This window comes from Papio anubis, chromosome 6 (genome assembly GCF_008728515.1).
Source record: "Papio anubis isolate 15944 chromosome 6, Panubis1.0, whole genome shotgun sequence".
Lineage (NCBI taxonomy): Eukaryota > Metazoa > Chordata > Mammalia > Primates > Cercopithecidae > Papio > Papio anubis.
Genome location: NC_044981.1, coordinates 113,705,813 through 113,731,377, shown reverse-complemented (window position 1 = coordinate 113,731,377; position 25,565 = coordinate 113,705,813). Strand labels below are relative to the sequence as shown.

The 25,565-nt window shown below is 40.4% G+C and overlaps 1 protein-coding gene across 1 annotated transcript in view; it reads left to right on the top strand.

Moving 5' to 3' along the window:
• The window catches only part of UST (uronyl 2-sulfotransferase), a 322,585-nt gene that overhangs the window by 175,074 nt on the left and 121,946 nt on the right, over positions 1-25,565 (top strand). Inside the window, exons 3-4 of the mRNA XM_021937743.2 lie at positions 6,880-7,035; positions 19,020-19,099. Coding sequence (XP_021793435.2) covers positions 6,880-7,035; positions 19,020-19,099 — 236 coding nt within the window. The remainder of the gene's footprint in view (positions 1-6,879; positions 7,036-19,019; positions 19,100-25,565) is intronic.

Below are 25,565 nucleotides of genomic sequence, written 5' to 3'. Positions count from 1 at the left end.
ATTATATCTTGGTAGCGATATAGATTGAAAATTAATAATTTAATAGCTTCAGAAGAAAATATCATTAATTAGGTTATAACCTAACTTTCCCCTTTTTATAGGTGAGGAAACTGGGGCTCAAGGATGTGAAGTCACTGGCTCCTAGCACCACAGCGTCCTAGGAACTCTGTAACATGAGGATTCCCTGAGTGGATTGAAACTGCTCACAGTCATATGGGCAGGGAGGAACAGAACTGTGCCTGAATTCAGGCCTTGCACAGCCCTGGCTGTGACTCTTTTGAGCGTTAGTTTGATTAACCATGAAATGAAGTTGCTGAAAAATCATGAAGTGCAGTTTTATTCATCAAGCAAAGTCAGTTCACAGTCTGTGTAATATTCGTGCTAAGAGTCTAATGCTTTGAAAGCATTTAGTATAAATTTCAGTTAACCTCCACATTCAGTTAACCAGCCTACCTGTTCTCTAACCAGCCTGGGAGAGTGTGAGCATACTTATGAGGTGAATTATGACTGGTAAATGTGAGTGGAGCTCATCAATACAGTGAGACCCCAGGAAGACACAACAGTGCCCTTTGCCCCAGCTCCCCTCCAGGATCACGCAGGCAACCTTCTCCCCAGCCTTAATCCCTCAGAAGGCTGCAAGGACCCACTCAGCCACTGAATACAGAAAGCTGGGAGTCCTCTATGACAGCACTTCCTCAAAGCTGATGGAGGTGGCAGAGGGCCCTGGTGAGCTTTTTAGAGAGAGACTCCTGACTGTCATCCTAGCCTTTGTGATTCAGTTCATCTTAGAGTGGGGCCCAGAAATCTACATTTTTAAAGGTTCTATGAGGAATTTGCATATACAGTTATTTGGGAACCACAGCTTGTACTATATTAAGTATCATTTTGCAGAGATTTAAAAGCAGCGCCGATGTTAATTCTTCCAACGTTACCGATCCCCAGAAGGGCCCTATAGACTCTGGGTCTCAGACTATGAAAGTCTTGGTCCAGACCGCCTTTACTTTTTACCTAGAAAGCCTTCCTTCTCTTCTCCCCAGTTCAAACCAGGGCTAAGCTATTGAACTTGTGCATGTCATCTGGTGGTGGTTACTGTCGTGCTCAGGATCTTGGAAAGACTTCTGTTTATTTGGCATGCTCCACACAGGCCTGTCAGGCTCTGGGGATTTGTGGCATTTGCTGAACTTACAAGGCAGGCAGCATAAAAATATATAATTCATAGAATGAAAGATTTTGGAGGCCCCTTCACTTTTACAAATTGGCCATAAAATAGAAATCACAGACATAACATTCACATAACCGCAGTTGCCAAGAATGAAGAATCACTTGGGGGAGGGAGAGGGTGCTTGAGGAGTTTCACGTATGCTTCTCTATAGGGCACCTAAAAAAAGAGTGAGTGTTCAACCTCTGTGTGCAAATGATGGTAGGAACATTAAAGTAGAGGATAGAGTTCTCTGCCTGACAATTGCAAATATCTCTTAAGGATAACGAAGATTTCGAGATTGATCCTAAGACGTCTTTAAAAGTCTTTTCACAGTGATTGAGTTTATCGTTTGAAGACATTTGCTTGTCCTGATAGCCATTCCAAATATATTTAGGATTTTGTATACATTTTACTGTAACTTACTGCTTCCTGGTTTTTTCCTTTCCCAGTGGAAGCAGTTGACAATATTTGAGGCAGCTGTCCACTTTGACTGCCTGTGATATATCAGGGGAAGGAAGGAAGGGAAAAGTATACATCCTGCCACTTTCTTCTCTCATTAGCTGCGTTGACACTCTGGGCTTCCATTAGCTTTCTAGAAAAAGTCCTTAGGAAGGAGAGAGAGGCTAATCTGTCCCTGTCAGTTCCACTTAAGCTTTCTGGGGACTTGAGTCACAGCTGAGTGATGGCTGATAATACTGGTTGTGATCGCTGACTGTTGAAAAATAGTGTATTTAATGAGGTTAGATATATGCAAGACATAAAAAAGGAAAGAATATCTCTGTCACAGAAGTCAAACTAAAAATTCTCTTCACTATTTGATTTGTATATTAAAGAAGTGTCATCTTAGGAGTCAGGAGAGCCAAGAGCTGGATTTTCGTGGTTATGTGTCACTCTAGCTTTGTGACCTTGAAGATGCCAAATGATATTTCTGGGCTTCAGTTTACTCATGTAAAACTAATTATAATATCTACATAGTGTAAAGGAAAATTTTATCCAAATTAAACACAGATTGGGCTGGAGATGGTGGTGATAGAGGGTGATAGTTGTGGCGGGGGTGGGGGGTGGTGTTGAATGAATGGATTACTCTAAATTGCTTCTGGACCTCAAACTCCATTATGCTAGGAATCTGTGATCTATGGGGACTATATCCGATATCAACACATTGATTTAGCTGCTTAATTCAGCAAGTTTCAATGCATTACATAGGTTCTTTTAGAAAACGATTAAAAACCCCCCTAAATTTCAGACAGGTTTACTTAGGTTTGTGGTAGTGCATGAAACTCACAAGGCTGATTCCAGAAATTTTAGTGAAAACACATTTCCTGCTTTTATGTTCATATCATGTAGGTGTGTATTGGTATTTAGAGAAATGATAGAAGTACAGTCACAGTGAGGATGTTAAGTCCTCCTTTATCTTAAGTTGTTATCATAGACCCAGCTGCAGAGATGATACAGGATTTTTTGTTCTTATGTAAGTGTTGTTTTTAAATAAAACAAAATTTTAAACTATTAGTTGGAAGCTTGCCACAAACTAATAAAACAATTAGAATTAACATCTTTTAAAAAATGAATTACCCAATAGCCTAAAGGTAAATAACATCTTTGGTTATTAGTAAAAAGAATAAGATAGATACTAACCCTGCTACTGTGCTCATTACCAAACAATTCAGGAGAGATTAAGTGATTTCACTCAAGTTTTCTAGGTAAGTGCCTCAGTTATTCACTTAAATTGTCCAAGAGGCACCTGTACTCTTGTAATAAAGTACTTACCTATGTGGTAACTCACATCTTCTAGGTCATTAATTCAGATGTAACAAATTCTTCCTGGCTGTTCAGTAATGTGCTATGAGGCAGAAAAAAAATGCACCTATCCCAATTGTTGGACAGTTTGTTTCTATGGAGGAATTAAACTCTGAGTTTATGTTGGCAGCTCTGTCGTAGCCATAATTTCATACCCCACCTGGTTGTAATGGAAAGTTCCACTTATAAATGCTATTTGTATCATTAAACTAAACATGAAACCTAATTCAGCCTTCCTGATCATAACCTTGTAGCCAAGAATGTAATTTATTTCTCTGAATATCTGGACTTCTGTAATAGTTGCCAATGAACAGACTTTTGAAGTACTCACTGATTAAACCATAAGTAACAATGACCTATTAAAATGACCGTCTTTTTATTTTCTCTGATGACTTTGAAAAGCATTTGGTCCGATAAAGCAGCTGTATTTGAAGATTCTCTTGGTTTCACGTTTTAGTGGAATCATTGTGTTAATTAGTGTTAAGCAGCACATTAAATTTCTCAGAGCGGTCAGGACTAATTCAGTGTCTGTTTAGGCTCTTTATGTACAAAGCATGTTCTAGGCACTGTGAGGACACGTAGTAGACTGGCCCTCAAGAAACAAGGTATTACTCATAAGAAAAAAAATACATAATGGAAAAACTGCACCAAAATGGCATGTGACTGGTTGTTAAGTGAATGATACAGATATTATTTTATTCCAGTGACAACTAGCCTTTAAGCTTCAAATTTATTAAATGCTAACTCTGCATAAAAATATTTCAGGAAAATTAAATTAACCTATAATTGCAAAGGCAAAAATTCAAATGGCCTACCATAGTATATTTACATTTGCATTATATTTGTGATTTTATACTGTGCTTCATTATTTAGTTTTAAGCTTTTTAAAATAACCTTCTGTTATGAGTATGTGCTAAATGAAGGAATCCTTTGATTATTATCAGTTGTTGATCAATGCTGAGCATTCAAAATGGAGAAATATCTTTATTGCAGATACAAATAATTATAGATGCTTTTCATAATAGCTATGAAAATGTATAATAAAGTAGATAATAGTATAAATAGTAGATAACAGTATATCAAAATAGATAAAAAGTAGTATATCAAGATATAAGAAGTAGATAATAGTATATAAAAATCACTATCCACTAGGCAATTAGAAAGGAAAAATAAAGGAAAGGCATTCATATTGGAAAGGAAGAAGTAAAACTTCTCTATTAGAACATAGCATGATCTTATTGTAGAAAATCCTAAAGAATCCACACACAAAAAAACTATTGGAATTAATAAATGAGTTCAGCAAGATTGTGGAATATAAGATCAATGTAGAAAAATCAATTGTCAATAATCAGTCCAAAATGAAACTAAGAGAAGAATTCTATTTGTAACGATATCAAAAAGAACAAATTCAGCAAAGCAGTATAAGGCATGAACAATGAAAATAAAACATCAAAGAAATGAATTAAAGGAGAACTAAAGAAGACATCCATGTTCATGGATGGGAAGCCAATGTTGTTAAGGTGGCTGTCGTAATCAAATTTATCTACAGATTCAATGCAGTCCTTATCATAATCTCAACTACTTTTTTGGGCGGATATTAGCAAGCTGACCCTAAAGTTCACATGGAAATGCAAAGGACACAGAGTAGCCAAAAACAAGGAAATGCAAAGGACACAGAGTAGCCAAAAACAATCTTGAAAAAGAACAAAACTGGAGGGACTTACCCTTCCCTTCCCAGTTTCAAAACTTATAACAAAGCTATAACACTGTGTGGTACTGACCTGAGGATAAACATATAGATTAAGAGCATAGAATTGAGAATCCAGAAATAATAATGACCTCAAATACACTTATGAATTTTTGACAAGGGTACTAAACGGCCAAGTGGGGAAAGCATAGGAAGAGTAGTCTTTTCAACAAATGGTGCTGTGACAATTGGATATTTGCATGCAAAAGAATGAAGTTAGACAACTAACTCACACCACACACAAAAGTAACTTAAAATAGATCAAAGACCTAAATGTTAGAAATAAAACTATAAAACCCTTAGGAGGAAATATAAATGTATATCTTTACGATCTTAGATTAGGCAATAGTTTCTTAGATATGACAACAACCAAAGAAAATTTAGATAAATTGGACTCAGTCAAAATGAAAAACTTCTGTGCTTCAAAGGACACCATAAAGAAAATGAAAAGACAATTCACAGGATGGGAGAAAATATTTGCAGATTATGTGTTTGCGAATCCAGAATGTATATACAGAACTCTTAAAATGAAATAATAAAAGGACAATTTGTAAATGGATGATGGGTTTGAATAGACATTTCTCCAAAGAAAATATACAAATGGCCAATAAGCACATGAAAAAATTCTCAACATCATTAGTCGTAGGGAAATGCAAATCAAAATCACAATGAGATACCACTTCACAGTCAGGAGGATGGGTATAATAAACAACCAAAAGACAGTAACAGGTCAGGTGTGGTGACTCATGCCTGTAATCCCAGCACTTTGCGAGGCCGAGGCCAGCAGATTGCTTGAGCTCAGGAATTTGAGACCAGCTTGGGCAACATGATGAAACCCTATCTCTACCAAAAAAAATTTGCAAAATTAGCCAATCATGGTGGTGTGTGCCTTGAGTCCCAGCTACTTGGGAAGCTAAGGTGGGAGGATCACATGAGCCCAGGAGACAGACGTTGCAGTGAGCCCAGGATCATGCCAGTGCACTCTAGCCTGGGCAAAAGCGCAAGAGCCTGTCTTAAAAAATATATATATATATATATATATATATATCAATAACAAGTGTTGGCAAGGATGTGCAGAAATTAGAACCCTCATATGTTGTTGGTAGGAATATAAAATAGTACAGCTGTATTGAAAATGGTTTAGCAGTCCTTCAAAAAAATTAAACATAGGGTTACCATATGATCCAGCAATTCCACTCCTAGGTATATACCCAAGAGAATCAGAAACATGTCCACACAAAAATTCATACATAAATATGCATAGCAGCATTATTTATAGTGGCCAAAAAGTGGAAACAATCCACTTGTCCATCACCTGACAAGTGTATAAACAAAATATGGTATATCGATACAATGTGATATTAATATTATTATATCCATAGAAAGGAATGAAGTATTGTCTCATACTACAACAATGGAGGAGCCTGGAAAGACATTATTCTGAGTAAAAGAAGCCAGATACAAAAGGCTACATACTGTGTGATTCCATTTATAGGAAATGTCCAGACTCCTATAGGCAAAACCATAGAGACAGAAAGTATATCAGTGGTTTCCAGGGTCCAGGGGCAATGGTGAAAATGGAAAGTGACTGCAAATGGGTGCAGGGTTTCTTTTGGGGCTGATGAAATCACGTTCTGGAATTAGATAGCTGTGACGATTGCAAACTTTGTGAATATACTAAATGCTATCAAAGTGTGCATTTGTAAAGAGTAAATTTTATAGTGAATTACATCTCAGTTTTGAAAATTACCTTATTTGTTCTTGATCACGCTATAAATTAAGGTGTTCTCATAAAGCATAAGCTTGCAAAAAATATTGTCATTAAGGGGCATATTTATGTATTTTGTTTTTAAAAAGAAACAAAACAAGTTTGATAATCAATCTTAGAGACTGCATGAAATTTCACCAGTGCAGAGAGATAACAAGACCAACATTTCTCTCATTATGTCATGAAGATAAATATAGTTTATCACTTCTGGTGAACTGATGTACATCCTTTTTATTAACCTGATTATAGGCCTTTTTCACTCAGATTTATTATATCAAACAGTGATTGTTCTGAAATTGAGGGAAGAATCATAAGTATTTCCATACAGACGTTTCATGTTTCTTCTCTTGTTGTTTTTTCCAGGTACTGCCTTTCCCAAGCCAGGTGGTGTACAACAGAGTAGGCAAGTGTGGGAGCCGTACTGTGGTCTTGCTTCTGAGAATCCTGTCGGAGAAGCACGGATTTAATTTGGTCACATCAGACATTCACAACAAAACCAGGCTTACTAAAAATGAACAAGTAAGTTGACTTTGCCCATTGTTGAACTGTATTTTGCTTCAGCTCATTTGTGTAACTAATGGGTGCCTTGCAGGTCATTCTTCAGACTCCTGATGAATGAATACCAGAGTTTTGATTTCATGCTGTATTTTGGCCAGAGTGTGGAAGGAAATTTAAGTTAAGGCTTCCACAAGAACTCTATAAACCAGGGAATTTCCGTGAAGGGATACTTCCATTAGGACTGATGAAGGACTGTGTGTACTTGCCTTTGTCTAGTTAGCTAAAATTAGCAATATATACATCTCAAAGAGTCACACCACCAAGCTATAAATAATGCTGACATCTTCACCGTCAAAACGAGAAGATTTTATTTTAATATTCTTCCTTCTGCATTTTCTCACCAGTGTCCAGAATCTTTATGGTTAAATTAGTTGATGGGGGACATGAGCTTCCTGCTATGAGGATCTTAGGCTTTGAGAGCAGCACTTGGAATATTCAGTGGTAGGAAAAGAATTACCCCACATCACAGGAACAGTTCTGCCCTAATGTAGCTGAGTTGTACAAGTGGACGTGCTAATGGTAGGATGGGAGTGCTATCCTCTACCAAGAAGCTGTGAAGGTTTACTTTGCAAACCTGTACAGAGGTAGGGGCAACAGTCTCTGTGGGGCTGCTCTGCTAATGTGGAAAAGTCAGATAGAGTGTTCTCATGGTCATTTTACAGAGTTAGGTTTGTCATCCTGGTCTCAGCAACTGGCTTCTGTCTCCTTACCTACATAGGACGAGCGGCCACCCAATGAGTGGTACTTGTATGTTGGGAAGAAACAAGGAACATGTCTAACGATCTAGTTGAGATCATCATTATGAAAATTTCCTCACACCTGTAATCCCAGCACTGTGAGAGGCCAAGGATCGAGATCGAGGCCAGGATCGAGACCATCCTGGCCAACATGGTGAAACCGCATCTCTACTAAAAATACGAAAAAATTAGCTGGGCATGGTGGCACCTGCCTGTAATCCCAGTTACTCGGGAGGCTGAGGTAGGAGAATCACTGGAATCCGGGAGGCAGAGGTTGCAGTGAGCCAAGATTGCACCACTGCACTCTAGCCTGACAACAGAGTGAGACTCTGTCTCAATAAATAAATAATAAATAAGTAAATAAAATAATAAATAAATAAAAAATTTCCACCCATGTCCATTTTCTTTGGACATAATCTCCAGCTTTGAGACATTCAGAACCTCACAAATGGAGAGAATCTCATTCTTAATTTACCAATTGTGTATTTCCATTTTATCTTGGGGAAAAGTAGAACTGTTTTAAGACAGTAACATAGCCAACCACACTTGTTCTGAAGCCACTATGTTTTGTGTCTTTTATAAGACAGAGATCAAATTGCCTACTACTTTGCAAACTTCCATTAAAGAATCACTCAGTATCAAGTTTAAATAGCCATTATCGGCACCAATAGTTAGAGTCATTACCAATCAGCAAAAAATATTTTAAGGTTATACCTTGTAGGTTCCACAGTAGGGTCTCCGTAGAAAAGAATGATCTTTGGTGGCATTTAAGGATATTGCATTTTATGTATAACATTGTTTAGTAGGGGCAGGTTCTCTTTGATTATCTTACTTGATTGAAGAGCTAATGTGATTAGGCTGGTGATGCCTTTTAACTGCCTGAAAGAAAGGAATTATAAATAAATACATTATTGTGATTTTATTATAATTGTTAAATTTGGTTTTCTTTTGAATCTAACTCTTATGGCTTGCATATCTATCGGATTACACGTAAATATAATATAATGATACTCAGTTCCCAGATGCCTCACAAAACACAGTTGCTGGATTTTAGTTCCCACTTCAGGATAGAGAACAGACTACCCACAGAGAGTAGGACAAAAGTAACTTAAGGATTAGACATTGGGAGGTTCAGGAATGCTTAGAAGAAAGAGCACAAAGTACAGTATTTAAATGTGCCATGGGATTTTATAGAGATCAACCTACTTTGTTTCCTATGAGGAGCAAACATGAAAAAGTAAAATACACTTGTAACTATGAATGGAATAATTTAGATCAAAAATTAACAGCAATTTACTAACCATGTGTAGATTGTTAGATCCAGAAAGGGTTAAAGACAAAGTCATCCTTCTCTTCTAAAATATAGGCTAGCTCTCATCTGTTTGGAATGGTTGGCTTGTCTGGAAGCCAGAGAAGAGACTAGACAGTCTTTTAAGATTCTTTCCAGCCCTGTGATTCTGTGATATATTTGTACAGCTTCTAGCATAATCTGTGTATTGTGTAGTTGAAACATTTCTGATTCCTGTGGTCAAAGTGACCTAGAATATATTTCATTACTTCGTTATTCCAGATTTCTATTAAATTGTAAGGCAGTTTTAAAAACACATGGCAAAGGTAAAGATAAGGTAGAAAAAACAAATATATAATTTTAATGTGAAAACAAACATAATCACAGTGACCATTACCTCTCTGCAGCCGGTTTGTCTGGCTCTGGCATGCAGAGAGAGAAGCCAGGAAATAAAAGGACAAGAAACCCAGTTTGAAGTTCAACAACATTTAGAGAAACACTTTTTTTGTCCATGTATTGTTTTTATTAAAGTTTCAATGTGCATAAAACAGAAAAAATATTATTTTAATATATATTCAAGAAATAATTTGTGGTATGAATAGCTCCTTTTTTGCTAATTTATTAGAGGAACGCAAGGGGAAATGGTTTAGAAGACTAGTGGAAATTTTAGTCAGTTGTTCTCACCTATAAACAGTAGAATTCTGAAAATTTGTTCCCATAGAATCATCATCCTCTAGAGTTAATAATAATTCCGCTTCAGGTGCAGTATGACTTAAACAGGCTCTTGTGGGCTGGCCTGGGACTTTATCCACCATGCAGAGAGTTTCTTTTATGGGAGAAAATGTGCTCCAAGTTCCAAACTACTGACTTACAAATGAACTTTGGAATAGTATCCATTTCTAAGACTGAATTATCTATTCCATTTCATTCATACAAAAAGGAACCTCTCTAGGCCACAGTCACATTCACACATGCATTGCTGTATTGAGGGCAGCAGTGATCACACAAACACACACACACACACACACACACACAGAGAGCTAAATTTTTAAAATCTATTAAATGGAACAAGACACTGAAGGGATTATTAAAAAGGAAAGGGAGTGTGAAGACACCAAATGTTAGAATGCCTATAAAAATCCCACTACATCTGTCCTTATAGAAATAGAAATACCTTTGAAGTTCATATTTTGGAAGACTCCGCCTCAACAGCACAGCATGGGCAATGGCTGCTGACGAAGCGTTGGACTTTCGCACAGCTCATCGTGCAAACCTGTGATATCATTGCACTGATGCTCTAAAACCAGATTTCAGGGTCTTAAGCTGGCTTAAATTATCTCTTGAAAAATGGAGATTATATACAGCTTTGAAAAATAGGGAAGTTTTTTCCCCAGAAGACGTGGCGCGTGATTACCAAAAAAACACATAACCATCTTTGGTCAAGACGTGACACCATCTTTCTGAGCATTGCTGTAAATACAATAAAGGTCAACGTACTGCAGGTGTATTACAGCTATGAGAATCCACAATTAATTGCATTCTCTTTAAAGAAAAGCAAAAGTTAACCAGCATATTGAGAAGGCACATAATTCTACTCTTTCTATTTCTGTTGAAACTGAGGATTACGTATTAGATATAGCACCTATTATTTGCTAATTGTTTTCCTTCATTGTTTCGTTGAAATTTTTGGACCTAAAAATATGCTACTGAGTGGATATGATTCCCTGTTTTATGGGTGAGACACCTAAGACAATCAGATTGTAACTTTCCAAATACATTATAATGACTGTCAGTGGCTGTTGGCCTTGAACCTAGGCCTTCCTTAATCCAAAAGCCATTCTCATCATGCAGTGTTTATCTCCTCTGGCTGGACAGCAGAATCTCAGCAGAGCCTTTTAAAACCTAGAGTTGCAATGGCCCTTCTCCTGGAGATTCTGGGGTAGGGCCCAGAAAACTTTTTCTTTAATGAAGTCCTACAAGAGATTTTATGATGCAGCTAGGGTTAAGAAGCTCTGTTGAAATCATCATATCAGCATTGCCCTAGGTATGTTCCTGAGAATCCTAGTCCTCTAAGACATTGAAAGAAAGAAAATATTACGGTTCAATAAATTTGGCAAATGTTGCGTGCCTGGTCCCGAACGAATCAATTCACAATGATTATTTGCATTTTAAAGACTTGGAAAATTAAAAACAAAACTGCAAACAAAACAATTTAACTGGGTTTCACCTAGCGTTTTTGCGGTCTTCGTTGGTCAGGGGACTCTTTATGAGTGTTTGTGACTGATTTGCACTCCGCAGAACTCCAATTCACAGTCTGTGAAATACTAGGCAAGTCCACATCCTCCTACCAGTTGTAACAGTAAAGGCCACTATATCACTATAAACGTCACATCTGTTCTGACTCTCCAACAGCTATTCAAATTATTAAAGCCTTGAAGAGTTATGTAAAGGTGGAGAAGAGAGAGATCTTATGTCCATGTGTCATAGATAGCTTTAGCTTCTTGATCAAAACAATATTTCTTTTTTTTTTTTTGAGACGGAGTCTCGCTCTGTCACCCAGGCTGGAGTGCAGTGGCCGGATCTCAGCTCACTGCAAGCTCTGCCTCCCGGGTTCACGCCATTCTCCTGCCTCAGCCTCCCGAGTAGCTGGGACTACAGGCGCCCGCCACCTCGCCCGGCTAGTTTTTTGTATTTTTTAGTAGAGACGGGGTTTCACCGGGTTCGCCAGGATGGTCTCGATCTCCTGACCTTGTGATCCGCCCGTCTCGGCCTCCCAAAGTGCTGGGATTACAGGCTTGAGCCACCGCGCCCGGCCCAAAACAATATTTCTTTATAATATTTTAAACTTCCCTCTCCTATTGCTCTTGCCCACTGCAAGTTTCAAGTCTGAATGGTGGCTAGAAATCAATGAGACTTAGGGGGAAACAGAAAACCCAAGTCACCTAAAGAAACCATGTGAAGTTTGTAAAAGTCTACAGGCTGCAGGGATCCCTAAGGCATGGTTAATCAGACCTCTGTTTAATCAAGAGATGGGCCAGGCATGGTGGCTGACGCCTGTTATCCCAGCACTTTGGGAGGCCGAGGCGGGTGGATCACTTGAGGCCAGGAGTTCAAGACCAGCCTGGCCAATGTGGTGAAACCCTGTTTCTACTAAAGATACAAAAATTAGACAGGCATAGTGGTGCACGCCTGTAATCCCAGCTACTCGGGAGGCTGAGGCAGGCAAATCACTTGAACCCAGGAGGCAGAGGTTGCAGTGAGCTGAGGTTGCACCACTGCACTCCAGTCTGGGCGACAGAACAAGACTCCATCTCAAAAAAAAAAGAAGGCGGCACACTCATTCATTTTTTAAGCAGATTTCTTTGTTTTTTGTTCTTTTCACTTTGATAAATATTTATTGAGGACCTAGTATTAACATGTGTATTAAGCCTCAGGCAGCCCACTAGATATGAGTACACCCTATTTCTAATCCTCAAGGCAACATTGTTAGGAAAGCATTATCACCCCATTTTAGAAGAGGGAATAAGTGTGTACAGGAATCTGATTAAAATGTGTTGTAAATTAAGAATAATGTGGAAGAATAAGACTTGAAAGCAAACAGGGGTCAAATCCCGAACTTTAAATGCTGGGCTTCAGAGTTGGACCTTTCTTCAGTACACAGTGGGAAGCTATTAACCCATTTTTGCAGGTTTTTAAAAAAATTTTTGCAATGAGACGTTGGCAATGACCTTTAGCAGTAGGATGTAAATAACTGCCACATGCTTAGCGTTCCAATAATGGAACACAAGGCATACATGGGTTAATAAAACATGGTTCTTAACCGTGATAGGCACCAAAATCTGCTGGGGAGCTTTCTCACAGTATGTGTATTTAGGTCCCACTGCAAAATACAGAGTTAAACTTGTAAAGGCAGAGCCAAAGTTATTTGTATTTTGCAGGGGAAAAACTCCCGAAGAGGTCCTCACACACAGCCCTAGGAGAAATGATTTCACGAAAGCCTTTGATTATTTGAAAGTTTTCCTTTTATTGAAGTGAATCCTTCACCACGCTAGGAAAATCCCGCTGTCACCTGAGACTCTCTCAAGTGCCTGAAGATTCCATGTGTCCCTGAAGTTTTATGAGGTGGTGTCTCCTCATGAGCCTCTCTATTTATCCCAGGTACCTTTCTCTGGCTTGACACGTTTTGGAAAAACCTCACTTAAAATGACCCTCAGAACTTCCCGACTTTATAGGAGTGGGGACAGTGTCCACAGGCATGAGAGGTGCTCCAGCTGGACCCTAGAGTCAAACCAAAGAGAGGAGCCTGATCCTGTTCCACACCACAGGGATTATGCAGACGTCCAGTCTTGGAACCCTACAGACAGAAACTGAGTCCGCTAATAGAAACTTGGTGGAAAGAAAAGAGAAAAACAAGGAAGAAGCAACAAAGCCTGCAAAAATAAAAAAAGTTTTTCGTTTCCTTCCAGTTGCAGCCATGAGATTGATTTTCTCTGTAATTTAGACCCAGGCTCTTTGCCTTGATCATGTCATTGCTCCCCCTGGTGGACTTCTTCTTCATTGCAGGCATGTGTTGCACTGACTGCTTCGCGCAGGCCATCCTGCCTCCTGCTTACAAGGGCTGCTCCATATTGTGGGAAGAGGGAAGGGTCACGGGATCCTCCAGCCATCCTCCCAGCCTCTGAGGTTCAAGGGCCAAGGGCCTTCCTCTGAGCTACTCCTTATTTTGCTTTGATATGTTAAAAACATGTCCTATCTTAAAAATGCTTTGCAAAATTATAAGGCGTCTAGGTGTTTGTGAGTGACACAGAATTCACTTATGAACCACGTAGGGTTAGATACCACCTCTGCTGACAAATATTTGCCAAAGAAGTCAGGAGCAAAGTCTGACTGTGTTAGTAGAACTGCAGGTAAAGGTCTTCTGCTGTACCATCCCAGCCAGTCAAGTTGAAAGCAAAAGATTAAGAACTACTTACTGATATGCTGTGATTGATTTTTTTTCTTTCAGATAGCTTTCATTACATAGTTATCTTTTTTAGTACTTAAAATTAATTTTCTGTTCTTGTTAGGATATACTCAGTTTTCCCACCTAGAACTTTTAAAAAGTATTATCTCTGGCATTCTAAAGCTTTTATTTTTATATTATTTCAAAATGCTTTTCCATCTGTTAGAACTTTCTTTCAAATTTTGAGCACATCACAAGAAGAAAATTTATATTCCATAAACCTTCTTTGTTCTCCAGAGTTTTGTGCTAACCAATCTGTTCCTTCCATTTTGAAAGGTTATGTATAGATCAAATCTCTGTGGGAATGGTGAATAGATTGCAGCCAGTAAATAAAAAACAGGGCTTAGGGATTAGGAAGACTTGGATTTCAATCCTGGCTTTACCTCTTTGTGTGGATGAGGCTTTAAGCAACCAATGCAACCTTTCGTGCCTCAGTTTCTTTACCTATAAAGTAGGCATAATGATACTTATCCATGGCTGGACGTGGTGGCTCATGCCGTAATCCCAGCGCTTTGGGAGGCCAAGGCAGGTGGATCACCTGAGGTCAGTAGTTCAAGATCAGCCTGACCAACATGATGAAACCCTGTCTCTACTAAAAATACAAAAATTAGCTGGGCGTGATGGCGCGTGCCTATAATCTCAGCTACTCGGGAGTCTGGGGCAGGAGAATCACTGGAACCCGAGAGGGGGAGGTTGCGGTGAGCTGAGATCGAGCCACTGCACTCCAGCCTGGGCAGCAGAGTGAGACTTCATCTCAAAATAATAATAATAATAATAATAATAATAATAATACTTATCCATGGAGTTCTTGTGAGGATTAAATGACAGCATGTATATAAAGAGCACCTTGGTGCACTCAAAAAATGGGAGTCTGTTTGATGGTGTTATGTCCTGGATGTTATAATGGTAAAACTGTTTGCTCCATGTGACACCAGGATAGTGAACATATGGGTCTGTCTCAGAAAGGCTAAATTCATAGCCTGAGTGCAAGATAATTCTGTCTTCAGTTAACTATACATTTCTTGACTCCAAAAAGGATTTCTAACGATGATAGCTTCATTTCATAAATATTTGTGGGGTGTATGTTCTGTGCAGGTACCTTGAGTAGGCTTTCTAGGGGATAAAGCCTGCCCCTAACCCTCACAGAAGTTACATTCCAGCTCAGACTCAACTCAACTACAGTGTAATGTAGAAAGTGTATGTCCTGAAGAATTTTCAGATACGCTGCTATGGAAGGTCACGTTCAAAACCAAGCCCGTTTCCCCCCTTATCTGCAGCGAAATTTGTTTCACCCCAGCATTGCCCATCTCCACGGATGGATACCATCACGTGTTCGGTTGTCCTAGTCAGGAATCTGGGAAAGAAGCTCTCTTGGCCACTTGCCCTGCCTCCTTTCCACTGGCAGGTGGTCACCTCCTTAACCCTCCCAGAACCTCCCCATCTGTCTTACTTACATTGACTTAGTTCAGTGGTTCTCACACTCTTGGGCCATACCATCCCTTGGAAGGCTTGGCAAAACACAGACTGCTGGCACCTCTTCCCCCAGAGTTCCTTCTAATTCAGAAGGCCTGGGGCGGAGCCTGAGTATTTGCATTTCTAACAAGTCCCAGGTGATGCTGATGCTGCAGGTCTGGGGACCTCACTGAAAACCACGACCTCAGTTCATGCCGTTGTCATTTGCTGTTGGGATTATTGCCCAGTCTTCCTGGCTGAGCTTCTGTATCTAATCCTCACCCTCCTTCACATTCTCCACCCTGCCCTCAGATCTGGAAAGGAGAATCTTTTCTGGCTGTTGATCACCCACAGAATAAATGTCAGAATTCCTGCTGTGATCTGCAGTGCCCTCCATTACCTGACTCTTACCTGATTCTCTAGTCTCACCTGCTACTTTGCTGATCCCATCTCGGATCACTGAACACCTCCGGCACACTGAACTCCTGCAGTTTCTTGGTGCCGTGTCATTTTATGTTTTGCCTTTTGTATCTGCTCTTCATTATTTGCAATGCCATGAATCCCTTTCTTTCCTGGCTAACTCCTCTAGACCCTTCCAGACTACTCAGGAAAAACTCCTTGGGGAAGCATTACCTCCCCATCTGAAAGTAGAGAGAGGTGCCTCACTTATCTACCATCTACCTCATGGTGGTTATCACATGTTTGTACCTGCCTCTTAGTCCATCTCACCCACAAGACTCTGACAGCTTCCTAACAGCAAGAACCAAATCCATCATCTCTATAGCCATAACCCTGAGCAGTACATTGCCTGACACAGAGGGGAGATCAAAGGATGTTGAATGAAAAGGGCTATCCGGGAAGACTACTTGGAGGAGGTAGATATTTTAACCATAAGTAAATAGTGGTTAGTATTTAGACACACAAGCAGTAGCAGAAGAACATTCTAGAAGAGGGAACTTAAACCTGAGCTTGGACTTAGTCAGGCTTTGGTGTGAGGAAGGAACAATGAGGGCTCTCATTTGGCTGGCCACAGCATGTGTGGTCCTGAGAGCCAGTTGAGGGAAATAGCACAGGTGGAATTCACATGGCTCAACACGCTATTGAATATGGGAGAGTCAGGGAAAGAGCTGGATCAAAGGTGGGAACATGCCAATCACCAGTAACCCGAATTGGACTGTCCAGAGATGGATGAGGCTGGATAAAGAGCAAAGATGGGTGAGGATTAGGTGTGTTTGTGTCCGTGGTGGAGTTTGAGGGCACTGTTAGGACATGTTCTACTATCTTCTTCATGTGTCTTCCCACCCATCTTATTCTGTTCTTACCTCCAGTGCCTAATAAGTGCTTGATGAATGCTGAGTGAATTTATGCCATGGAATCGGAATAAAGGCCAGGAGTGGTCCCACATGAGCCAGGGAGAGGAGAGGTGGTGTGGGTGGTGGTTTTAGGTGGTGCCATTGTCACCCCCGATGCCTCTCCTGCAAATAAGATTTAGGTGAGGGAAGAGGCAGGCTGCTGGCCACGGGGGTAGGACCAGGCGAGAGACCTCAAGCAATAGCAGCAACGAATTCAGAAGATGACTGCTTGTCGCCAGAAACAAGGAAAGTCTTAGAATTTGTGAAGATCAAACCGGCTGAGAGCTGAAACGTACCCTCTGCCTTCACTGTGCTAATACAATAAACATGAGCATTAGTACCTTGATTCTATGTTTAAAGATATGTCCAGAAAGAGTTATACATTGTCACTGCTAATCCGTTTTTTCCTTCTGAAATAGACGGCTTTATGACTATTATGACACTGTTCTCAAAATCTAACTACTACTATTCTTCCATTAAATTTAACACATGGACATGTGTTTAGAGAATATAATATAATGTGGAATACGTGAAAGAAATGTTTTTGCTTCTGACCCGTTCTTCCAGTTTTCTTGTACAGTGCTAGGGGACTTTCTTGTAGGACTCTTCTGTGTGCAGAGAAATATCTGAATAAAATAATCGAGAGATAAAAGCATTAATGGTCTTTACATTAAACATACACACAGTCAAGAGTTATTTTTCCAAGCAGGCACCCTCAGAGATAAATTACCTATGGTTATGTCTCCAAACCAGTAATTCTATTAGTAAATCCATCAAAAATCAAAATTAACAACGTGACCACGCAGGAAGTTTTACTACCAAAAACAAGCACTTGCAGGTGGTGTGTCGAGGATAAACAGTAGATAAAGAGGCAGGATGCAATTTCCTTTTATACTGAGGCTTGAGGACAGACAGACCATTATTCACTCATACCTGCCACTGACTAACAGAAGCACAGGCAGGGTTTATGAACTGCGAGTCGTTTACCTTTAAAATTCAATTTCATTCCTTCAGTCGTTGTGAGCTTGAATATCTAATTACAAGGTTTACGCACTGAGATCCCAGTGTAATCATCTATAAAGCATGTACTAGTTGGAGTTAATTCATTGAACAAATATTTATCGAGCACTTCTATATGTGTCAGCCCTGTGTTAGACATGAAGGAACAAGGGGGACTCCGGTGTTCTGTCATGTTTGAGACAGACCTGGAGTTCCAGACTCTGATTTTATTGTTCTTGTTGCTACTGCGGTTAACATGTGAATGACTGGTTTTGTTTCCAGTTTTTCAACTTGAACTGTTTCATAAAACATGAAATGTTGCACTTCTGACATTCATCCAAAGTAGCAAGCTGCAATGTGCTTTTTAAAAATTCCACAGTGTGTTCATTTTGATGGGGCCAATTTGAAAAACCGGGGAAAGAGAAGTTCAGAAAGTTAGGGAGTTATAAGAATGCTTGGAATTTCTAACAGATTTTGCTAAACATTTTCTGTATCATGACATGTTCCAGAAGGCCATAAAAGTTAGTTTACATGAATATAAACTACTTTTTGCCTTGCTGATAACTGCAAATAAATAATTCAGATGACCACCCACCAAAAAACCAAGACGTTTGGGGGTTTATGTGTTTCCTATAAAATGTTTTCCTTATAAATTTCATAGTCAAAGAGAACAAGAATGAAGTAGTACCTCATTTTATTCCATTTTTAAATTCTGCAGCACCTGTTTCAATAGTTTTGTATATCCCAATAATATCACTACAGAATAAGATAATGACTAACCTCTTTCCTTGATTTGACTTTAAAGGAAGGGGTAGAAGGCATTCTTTTATTTACATTTTAGTACAGCAACACACTGATTTCTCCAGTCAAAATTAATTAATCTGTCACATTGCTTTCATGGTAACAATCAACTAAATGAGACACAGGACTATCAATTTGTACAGCACTGTTTTATTCACTAAGGAGCCTTATGTAAAACTTGATAAATGTTGCACTTATACTGCTGGTCCAGTGGTAATAAGTGGGAATAAAAAGAGCTGGATAGATAACCTTTAACTTAATATGGCTTGGTAAATTAGATCCTACATATGCTAATTTTGTACTTTTTTTAATAGATGGAACTGATTAAAAATATAAGTACTGCCGAACAACCCTATTTATTCACTCGACATGTTCATTTCCTCAACTTCTCAAGGTAAGACATTTTCCAGTTTAATGGTCCTTTCACTTTCTTCTAATGAACAATTACTTTAGAAATCTACCCTTATTTACAAGGTAGTACAATTGCCCTTGAAAAGACATTTTTAATCCATTTATTTTTGCTATGGAGGGATTGAAATTTGAAATATTTGAACAGAAACTTCATCTCTTCCTAGACTACTGTCTTAAATCTTATAAAAACTTGAAATTATTTTTTAATGAGAAGCCATTTGACCTAATAGCTCTTTTTAAAAAAAGGAATCAGATTTTGTATTGAAACAAATAAGAAGACAGGAGATGGGTATTTTAGCATAAATATTTTATTACACATTTTTGTACAATTTGAACCTGCACAGAACTCTGGGAATAATTCAGTGCTAGAGTAATGAGTATTTTCTAGGATCCAAAGTACCAGCCTCTGTCTATCTTTTTAATACAGTTATGTGCCACATCATGACATTTTGGTCAATGACAGACCTCATATACATATTAATCCATAAGATTATAGTATGGTATTTTTACTGTATCGTTTCTATGTTTAGATACACATATGTTTACTATTGTGTCACAGTTGCCTCCAGTGTTCAGTATAGTCACATGCTGTCCAGGTTTGTAGCCCAGAAGCAATAGGCCGTACTGTACAACATAGATGTGCAGCAGGCTGTGCCATCAAGGTTTGTGTATGTACTCTAAGATGCTTGCACAACCACGAATCGCCTAATGATGCATTTCTCAGAATGTACCCCTGACATTAAGCAACGCATGACTGTAAACCATTTGATTTTCTAAGCCTCGCATGTTTGATGCTGGGGAGGTTTTTAAAATTCTGGTTTTTGTTTCCAGCGGCTGTGGTCTTCTAATAACAATGCAGATCTTCAAATTCAGGTTTTTAGATTCCCTATTTGTTAAATTACTAGCTTCAAGTTCTGAGTGTCCTTTTCCCCAGTGGTTCATTAGCATAGGTTGACTGTCACTGTGCCTCACTCCTGAGCTGATGGCCCTTAGTGTTTTACTCTCCCTGTGCTGGCCCAAATCTGCACTCACAGCTACCATCTAATGGCTGACAGATCACTGGATCCAGAGGCAGATCTGCTGGGGACCAGCCTGGGAACCTCTGGGCCTCCCTGGTCAGCCATCTGACGGGCACTTCTGTCATCTTAACAGTGCCTTGCAGGTCCACACGAGAGCACCAAAGGAACCGGGGCAGCAGGCGACATCTGCTGGTTAGTGCTGACCTAGTGGCTCCTGCAGGCCAGGCACCCAGGGAGCTGGCTCCGGAGGAGCTGTTGCCCTGGTCCAGGGTGCCTGACAACCCACCTGGCTGGAAGAAGATTTCAGCCCTCCAAGGACTTCCCTGCTGTGCAGCAGGTCCTGTGCAAATTAAGTGCAAAGAATGAGATTCAGTAAAGCAAGCTATTAAGCAGAGAAAAGGAGTTGCTGCCTTATCTTTAAAAGCAAGTGTTCCCTGAAGTTTCCTGGGCCTTCCTGATAACCAGAGTTCTTGGGATGGTAACAGGACTCCTGCAGATTTTCCGCAGTGACCCAGGGCCAGGTGCTGGGCAGCTAGGAGTGTGTTTTCAACCATATTTATAAAATGGCTTGTTACTGGATTATCCAGGGTATGTGCCCTGACTCTTAATTCCAGAAGGCCACAAGCATATTATTAGACATGATTAGATAACAAGGCTTATTAGCTCTTTCAGGCATTGTGTTTTATGCCTTGCAAAGAGAAAAGCACTGCTTCCCTGATCCTTGCTGTTCTACCGCGTTTCCTTCTAAGTCACCCCTGACATCCTTAAACCTCATTCATGAACACTTCTTGCTTCATAGGTCAAATCTTTACAACCAAACAGATTGCAGTGCAACAAGTTTTAAGTATGTATCTCTGAACAGTGTAAAACACAAATTAGAAGCCATGGCCAGTATTTTAATTGGGTCAGCAGAGCATAACATGGTAGCCATATTCTGTTATGGCTTCTACCATCAAACACATGTACAGGAGTTTAGTCTTCATTGCTTTAATTCTGAAAGGAAAAAAAAAATGATAAGTGCCTTTTAGAAGACACCATGTCTACAGAAAACGGTGCTGGCCTGGCTGTCAGGACCTCTGGTGTCAGAACTGGCCTCCCCACTGGTCGTGATTCTTGGCAAGCCATTCAACCTCTTAGAGGTCTCTGTTCTTCTGTTTTTCCATCTGTAAAACAAGGATAGTTCTCAGTCATCCCTACCATATAGGGATGCTCTGAACTGTGAAGGAAAGGCCTTCTGAGAGAAGGCCACTGTGTTGGTCCATTTTCATGCTGCTGATATCCAAGACTGGGAAGAAAAATAGGTTTAATTGGACTTACAGTTCCACGTGGCTGGGGAGGCCTCAAAATCATGGCAGGAATCGAAAGGCACTTCTTACATGGTGGCGGCAAGAGAAAATGAGGAAGATGCAAAAGCAGAAATCCCTGATAAAACCATCATATCTTGTGAGACTTATTTGCTACCATGAGAACAGTACTGGGGAAACCACCCCATGATTCAAATTATCTCCCATCAGGTACCTCACAACACGTGGGAATTACATATGTACAATTCAAGATGAGATTTGGGTGGGGACACAGAGCCAAAACATATCACATGCTATATACATTCAGAGTGGCACTTAAAAAGGCAATTCTATAGACGTCTCAGGCTGAGCCCACTGCCCAACTCCTGACTCAGTTTCTATGGAGACACCTTGAGGGCAGGGCTGGGCTCTGCTTCTCCTCCCTCAGTTCCATTTTACTCAATTAAACACATATCTATGGATTACCTTCTCTCTTCTATACACAACATGAGAACTGGGGCTTCTGCAGTCAACATTAAATGTTTTTCTTGCCTTTGGGAGACTCTAAGTTCTTCTTCCATTAAAGTGTGATGGATGTAAGGAGAGGGTGGTCACAGGGCTTCCCCTAGGGGAGGAACCTCCTGTGGGACCAGGACTCTGGGAGGGCGGGGAGGGATGGGTCAGCTTTAGACAAGTGAAGGGGGCGGGCATTCCCAGCACAGCCACCAGCAGAAGAGTGGGGCCGAGGAGAACTGAAAGGGATGCAGTGCAGACCAGGATGGACACGACTGGGCTGGAACAGCAGTCAAGAGTTTTAAGCAGAAATAACAAGAGACTACCTGACCAGCTTTGCTGCTTTCGATAAAAAGCCAAAACTGACTCCCCAAGAGCAACCTCCTCCTCTCTTTACACCCACATACCAGGGCCTGGGCCCTTAGCTAGCAGACTTCCATAAAAAGGAAGAGAATGATCAGTTGAACTTCAGTATATGACAAGACTATGATTGTTCCACACATGAAACGTGGGACATTAAAAATCAGCTTTTCCTTGTTTAAGGGAAGAGCTTTCTTTAAGGAAAATTTCTGTGTCAATATGCAATTGACAAGAGGAAAACAACTAAGTTGGAACTTGTTAAGAGGACTTTGATATTACTTTTTTTTTTTTTTTTTTTTTTTTAGATGGAATCTTAGTCTGTCACCCAGGCTGGAGTGCAGTGGTGCAATCTCAGCTCACTGTAACCTCAGTTCAAGCGATTCTCCTGCCTCAGCCTCTCAAGTAGCTGGAATTACAGGCATGCACCACCATACCTGGCTAATTTTTCTATTTGTAGTGGAGACAAGGTTTCACCATATTGGCCAGGCTGGCCTCAAACTCATGGCCTCAAGTGATTTGCCCACCTCAGCCTCCCAAGTGCTGGGATTACAGGCGTGAGCCACCGTGCGCAGCCAAGGACATTAACATACTTTAAAAAATAAGTTTTAGATGTATTTTGAATAATAAGTTATAAAGATAATGAAGCTGATCTTAAGAAACCTACCCTTATAACTGCTGACAGACGTATTGCTTGTTTCAGGATAATGAGGTTCCCACGAGAAGAACTGATACTGCAACCTAATATTCTTTGTTGATATTTCCAATCCTCTGCACATCGTTAACATGCCGCACAATACTTGCTGGCAAGCGGACTGTAAGAATGAAAGTCAGGCCTCCCTCCCCACTTTTTTTTGCACACAAATGGTCAGAAGTTTTGAAGAGTATGGCATTATACCATAGGTAATTGCCCTTTCTTTTTTTATTCCATTAACGATGGCATTTTTACCTTCAAATTTAGACACTCTTGAGTCATGTAAAATACTATCCTGTGAGCATTTGGTGTTTCTATAGCTGACCTACTTCGTTTTTTTCACCATCTAGGCTTCTTGTCCTGTTTCTTCTTTTTCCGTTTTTAGAGTGAGAAGGAACCATATCTAGCTTTATTAATCCAAAGATGGGAAGTAATTGGTTCAGACCAATCAGGTGTTTTGCCTCAGGGAAGGATTCCTGCCTGGGACGTGTGCACAGCGAGCTCAGCAGAGATCTCAGGCTTCGGTGAGGATTCCTGAGTTGCACACTGGACTGCTTTTTCACACAGTCGTGGAACTCCCTGGAAATTCCAGTCAGACAAATATTTTTCACCTGGACTGTCTGGAGAATTGAGTCAAAACTATGTTGGCCTAAAATATGCTTCTCTTTGCTAGGATGTTTAAGTAGGATTTTTAATATTTGCATACTATGGTTTCACGTATCTTTTTCCAGTTTTCAGAGTAACTTTAGGAAACAATTTCTGAAAAAGATATCAACTTTCCAACATTAACGACATCTTTCCAAATCTATCTTAGATCCACACACTAGAAAGCCTTGTGAGAGACTACAATTCACATTTGTCTGTCCCCTGCCCTCAATTTTATTTGTTTTCTAAGCTTTTATTTTTGGGGGGGTATAAATATTTTTGCAATCTACAATGCCCCTCACTCTTCCAAATGTGCTTTTGCAGGGAAGCCCTTAAGAAGTTTTACCTCAGAGCCCAATGCTATCAAAATAGTCCAAATGCATTATAAGAGACATCAATATGCTAAATAATTTCAAACCACCACTTCCCTTATCCTTCTTCCATGTCATTCTTCCTTTCTTTCCCATGATCCCCTCACCTTCCTTTGCTTCCATCTCTCATGTATCTCAGAAGGTGGCTCCGGTGCCAATAGTAACTTGCAAAAACAAACAAAAATGTGAAAATTAGTCAATCACCAGAAAAGCAGTGGGGTGTGATGTACGTGGGGGTGCGTTCTGGACACCTTTTCTCGTCTCTGCAAGTGAAGTCTCAATTACTGATGTGAACAGTGTTTCTTGTATCAACTTTTGTGAACAAACTCTGCCCTCTGATGGCATTATTTAACAAAACAAATCAGACTTCGCCAATTGCACAAGTCAATTTGGTTTTCACATCTTATTTGTAAATGTTGACTTTTTTATTCTTCTTAGCCAAGTGATCCATCTCAATTCTGTGCCCTTCAAATCTCTTATCATTTGACAGACACTGCAAACTCTGAAGAAAACACCAAAGTAAAAATCAGTATTAGCAGTTAACACTGTCTCTGCCTCCTTAAACACGGCGCAAAAGTTCCATTTACAAGTGCAAGTTTTCTCTGGGTTTTCCCGATGTGAACCCTGGCTGGGCTCGTCTTCCTAAATTGGCAGTTTCTTCCTCTATTTCTGCCTTTCCCTCTATGGGGAGTGGATCTCTGCTGCTGCATGGGCCGCCAGCTGTGTTGGCCCATCAGCGACGAGTATAATCTGGACTTTCCCTCAGCCCACCTCATTTCCTGATTATTTCCTACTGTTTATTTCATGCCTTGTCAATTCATCTTCCTCTCTGAGCAGGAGCCCTGACCCAACCACCCACCTCCTTCCCCATTTGTCTCATCTTCTCACAGCAAATGTTTCCATCTCTCCTGCCTTAAGACAGACCGGAGAGCAAAGCACAACTGTCTCTTCTGCTTGTGTTTTGTGATGGGCAGTGGCGGGCAGGGGGGAAGTCTAGTCCTGGGCAGAGGAGATGGAAGTGCCCACTACAGGGGGTATGAGGACAGAGGCCAGACCTCCCCACCATGCTGGCCCCCACTGGACGTTCAGGGACTCTTGTTACTGCATCGGGCTCCAGCAAAGGGCCCTTTAACAGCCATCTTGGCTGGGCACAGTGGCTCATACCTGTAATCCCAGCACTTTGGGAGGCCAAGGCAGGCAGATCACTTGAGGTCAAGAGTTCGAGACCAGCCTGGCCAACATGGCGAAACCCCATCTCTACTAAAAATACAAAAATTAGCCAGGCATGGTGATGGGTGCCTATAATCCCAGCTACTTGGGAGACTGTGGCTGGAGAATCACTTGAACCCGGGAGGCAGATGATGCAGTGAGCTGAGATCACACCATTGCACTCCAGCCTGAGCAACAAGAGCAAAACTCTGTCTCAAAAATAAACAGCTAGCTCTACCCCTCTCCACCTCAGCCACTCCTCACTCTGCCCCTGAAAGGTCCTGTTCTTTTCCATGATGGCCTTTCTCTCACTTCAAAGTGTCTTCCTCCCTCACTGACAAGGATCAAAGCCCTGGGC